The sequence below is a fragment of the Onychomys torridus genome, chromosome 3 (genome assembly GCF_903995425.1).
Source record: "Onychomys torridus chromosome 3, mOncTor1.1, whole genome shotgun sequence".
NCBI lineage: Eukaryota > Metazoa > Chordata > Mammalia > Rodentia > Cricetidae > Onychomys > Onychomys torridus.
The window spans coordinates 34921027-34925661 of record NC_050445.1 but is presented as its reverse complement, the minus strand read 5'-3'; the positions used below and the strand labels follow the sequence as shown (position 1 = coordinate 34925661).

The 4635-nt window shown below is 43.2% G+C and overlaps 1 protein-coding gene across 1 annotated transcript; it reads right to left on the bottom strand.

Moving 5' to 3' along the window:
• Nucleotides 1-4060: 4060 nt before the first annotated feature.
• LOC118580827 (60S ribosomal protein L37a-like) lies at nt 4061-4336 on the bottom strand. Its single transcript, XM_036182808.1, has one exon. It carries the CDS (start codon nt 4334-4336, stop codon nt 4061-4063), a length of 276 nt encoding a protein of 91 aa, XP_036038701.1.
• Between the last annotated feature and the right edge of the window lie 299 nt (nt 4337-4635).

The following is a 4635-nucleotide window of genomic DNA, read 5'->3' as shown; positions in this document are numbered from 1 at the left end:
CTCTGCCACCTCTACCTGGCCCTTATCACAATTTTTAAGAGTTCTCTTCAATGCTTTCCTGTCTAGGCTGTCGGTGGGGCTGTGGGTTATCACAGAAGCCTTCTTTCTATATCCCTCTTTCTCAACCGTGAGTCTGCCATCCTCAATGCCATGCAAAAGCAGCTTCCTTGCCCATTACAGTCAGTTGGAGCATGGATCATGAACAACCACATGGTCTCCGGCATCAGCAAATGCCACAAACCTCAGTATGCCGGTGGCAGTACAGACCACAAGCATCAACAAGGCCCTCTGCCGGAGCATCACAGACACCATCATAGACCTCAGTGGTTGCCCAGGCCAAGGACATCAACATGGCCTCTGGGGCCACACACAGCCCCACCTACTTCCAAACTGTGCCTTCCTTTCTTTCCTCTCAGTATTGCAGAAATTGGCAAGAGTTTTGTTTTGTTTTGTTTTAAATAACAAATTTGCTTGTTTTGCAGTTGCAGTTGGAATTGAACCCAAGCCTCATTTGTGATTGCGAGGCAAGAGTTCTCCCACTGAGCTGTACCCCAGACTCCAACGTTCTTATTTTCACATATGAGCTTTTGTAGAACAAGGTAAGCAACAGACTACAGAGATGCCATAACAGCACTCTCTGTGTGCTTTAAACATGCACAATTTTGTCTGAGTACTGTTCCCACTTTACTTAGGGTATGAGAGACTTCAGCAAGATGATGTTGCAGATTTGTAAACAAAATAATACGTTTAGTCCCTGCCCTCCAGTTTGGCGCTCTATTGACATCTAACAATGCTGTGAGAATCAATCTTTGTTTTTTAATTTTTTTTATTTTTTATTTTTTATTTTTTGGTTTTTCGAGACAGGGTTTCTCTGTGTAGCTTTGCGCCTTTCCTAGAACTCGATTTGGAGACCAGGCTGGCCTCAAACTCACAGAGATCCACCTGCCTCTGCCTCCTGAGTGCTGGGATTACAGGCATGCGCCTCCACTGCCCGGCTGAGAATCAATCTTTTTTTAGAAAAAAAAAAAAGATTTACTTATATATATGAGTCAGATCCCATGATAGATGGTTGTGAGCCACATGTGACTGCTGGGGATTGAACTCAGGACCTCTGGAAGAGCATCGAGTGCTCTTATCCACTGAGCCATCTCTCTAGCGTTAGTCTTCAGTTCTTTTCTAAAAATTTAGACATCCATTTCCACCTTGAGCCATTTGTCTCTCTAAACAAAAAGCAAGTGAGACAGAGGCATGCGGTGCTTCCTCAGCCGAGTCACAATTCTGATGCACAGCGCCTTTCCAGTGGGGCAGGCTGGTGAGAAATGACCAACCCGAGCCTCAAAGGAAGCCGTCAAGAGCCACCAGGAAAATTCATGTCTGTTGGAGAGTCTTCCTCCTTGCTTGCTTGCTTTCTCCCTTCCTTTTCATCCATTCGTTCATTCACTCATTCATTTATTCATTCAGCTTAGTCATTCTGGACATAGACTCTGGAGCCAGACTGCCTGGGTTTTAATCCTGACTTTGCTACCAATCACCATTGTGACCTTGATCAAATTACTCAGCCACTGTGTGGTCAGCTTTCTTGCTTTCTTTTTTTTTAAACTCTAGAATTGTAATTCCTCCGAGAGTTGTTTAATATTTGTTCTCTGAAATAGTACCAGGCACACAGTAGACAGTAATAATGGTGTTTCTTGGATCAGTCTGTTAATTAGCTTAACAAATGACACATTGAGGGTTATGGTCCAGGCATTGAGCCAGGTGCTTGGAGTATGATGGTGAATGAGATGGCCACATAATCTGCTTCTGTATCTTTGAGCCTATGGAGACAGGCCATTTAAGATGCGACCACAAGACTGAATAAAATGTGGAGTGTTTCGATGGAGGGAGAGAAAGGTGTTATGAGAACACAGTACGGGAGATCCTTCTAACCAAGGTCACATGGAGGTCTCCTTGTTCTCAGAAGGAATTTAGCAGGCACCCTGAAGGAGATGTAGTCTACAGTTAAGTGGTCCTGGGAAGCCCAGCTTTCTGAGGAGTGTCACTTCATAATGCCAGCTGCATCACTTACTTAACTCATAAGGAGTGAAAATTAAATGAGCTTGCACGTCTCAGACAGAACAATATGTAGAGTATCAGATGAAAAACACTACCTATGTGATGAGTATTGGATCTTCCTATATAAGCACTAGTGTGTGTGATAGTTGGATAATAACTATAATGTTGATGCCGCCAGTTTTGTCTGTCTCTTTCTTCTTGAACTAGAAAGGCCACCTCCTCTTTTGCCTTTTGTGAGAAATGTAAACACTTTAGAACAGTGTACATTTGGGGGCCTTGTGGACGGGGCTTACTGGAGAGTGAATTCAGGGACTTACGCATGCTAGGTGCCCTCTGTCTGTGAGCCCATCCCAAGTGGTACCTTGAGCATGGCAAGGCTTGCTTAAACCAGTGTTACAACCACTCTCTGTCTCCTCCTTCAGTCTAACCTTCAGCAGAAGATTTAAGAGACTTTTGTGGAAATGTGAAAGCACAGTCTAGACTCCAGAGCTTCTTAAATGCACAGATCATATCAGCATCACTTATAAAGGATTCCAGCCTTCTTCTTCTAGAGGGAACACCTACCTTACAGTTGGATCACGTAGGCTGTGACTAGCTGTGTTACTTTCTGGATGATCTTAGATAGGCCAACTGACCTGCAGTTTACCCACCTGTAAAATGGTCATTTATTTCATCTTTGTGAGGAAAAATGAGACAATACATGCAGAAGGATCCTGTAAAGACCATTTGGAAATGCAGCCACACACATTTATCTGTTACGTTACCTGATCTACTTTTCTATGTTGCTGGCCACTTCCTTTAGCTATTCACATTGCCCCATGCATTCTAAGCTATCTGTCCCAAAACTTTGGCTCCTTACTTTAACTCCACATCAATCCAAGAAGTCTACCTAGAGTTTATATTCTTGGGAGGGGTAGGTTTGTGGACTCGAGGAAAAAACCCTGGAGGTTTTCTTTTTCACTCCATTCCCTTTCTCCCCTCTGTCCTTTTCTTCCTGAAAAACCTTCATACACTCATTCAGTGGAAAAAAAAAGGCAAAAGGAGTTTTATTCCCACTTTCCTATCTAAATTTCCATGGTGCTTTGTTTTATTTATTTACTCTTTAATCCCCCCCCCTCTCTCTCTCTCTCTCTCTCTCTCTCTCTCTCTCTCTCTGTGTGTGTGTGTGTGTGTGTGTGTGTGTATGATTGCATGTGCATATGTGTGTCCAGGTGCCCACAGAGGTCAGAAGAGGACATCGGATCCCTTGGAACTGGAGTTACAGACATTTATGGGTGTGGGAACCCAGACTCCTGGCCTCATGATGGAGCAGCACATGCTTTTAACTCCAGCTCCCTGTGGTGCTTCCTATCCTAGCATTTCAGAGTCATGGGTGTGTGGTTATGTGGGGATGCATCTATGACCAGTACTAAACCTCTTTCCTTTCTCCATTTGTTTTCCTTAGTGGGGGTCTTAATAAATAAATGCATTGAATTTACCTGAAGAGACTATAATATAATTGAAGCTATCCCAAGCTCAGAGCATATTTCACACGCTTAGATCAAGCGATTTACTCCAGGGAGTTTTCAAGGGGGTTAAAAATAGAGATCTGAATCCAGACAGTTTTGTTCGGAGTCTTTTGAGGGGGTGAAATGGTGCTGGTTGCAGACTAGGGTCTTTGTCAAGGGAAAAAATGCAACATACAAAGAATTGCAAAACACTACCGGGGGAATGTCTGAGTATTTTCAGACCTTTGGCAGGGATGTGTTTGTCTAGAACACACTTCCTTTCCTGCCTGTGATATCAGAGTCACAGCTTAACTCAGTAGCATATAATAAGGCAGCAAAAGTTTCAGAAATCTTTCATTAATCCAGATTCTTTGAAATTAATACCTGGGAATTCCTTCTTGTACCTAGAAATCAAGGTAGCATATAAAAATAGCAATTGCATGTCCTGGCTTTTTAAAAATTTTTATTTACGTAAATTAACCCATTTATTAGAGCACAGGCAGGTCTCAAATGGTATACTTCTATTGGTCTTTCAGCTCCTTCAGTCTTCTGATGGCAGACTTCACTCTGACGGCAGAAGTCATGTAGGTCCAGGCCTCACCAGCCACTGTTTTCACGCAGGAACCACAGTGCCAGATGCCAACGGCTCGTCTCTTCATCTTGGTCTTGCCACAGAAGGAGCAGGTGTACTTGGCGTGCTGGCTGATTTCAATTTTCTTCACCGTTTTCCAGAGGGAGGCACCACAGCAGGTCCCGTATTTCCCGACGATCCTGACCTTCTTGATGCGTTTAGCCATGTCGCCGAACCAAAGCCCAAGCCGGAGAGCGCTTTTTTTTTTTTTTTTTTAAACCAGTTTTGATTTAAAGTATTTATCAGTATTAAATTTTGTCCCATTTTTGGCTTATATTTTTGAAGATCCTTTTTTGTCTATCTATCTATCTATCTATCTATCTATCTATCCACCTATTTTTGTTTTTCAAGACAAATTTTCTTTGTGTAGCCCTCAGCTGTCCTGGAACTTGCTCCGTAGACTAGGCTGGCCTTGAACTCACAGAGATCCACCTGCCTCTACCTCCTGAGTGCTGCGATTAAAGG

What these genes read in the sequence shown, in the direction of transcription:
- LOC118580827 (XM_036182808.1), bottom strand. Translation starts at nt 4,336, where the DNA reads ATGGCTAAACGCATCAAGAAGGTCAGGATCGTCGGGAAATACGGGACC.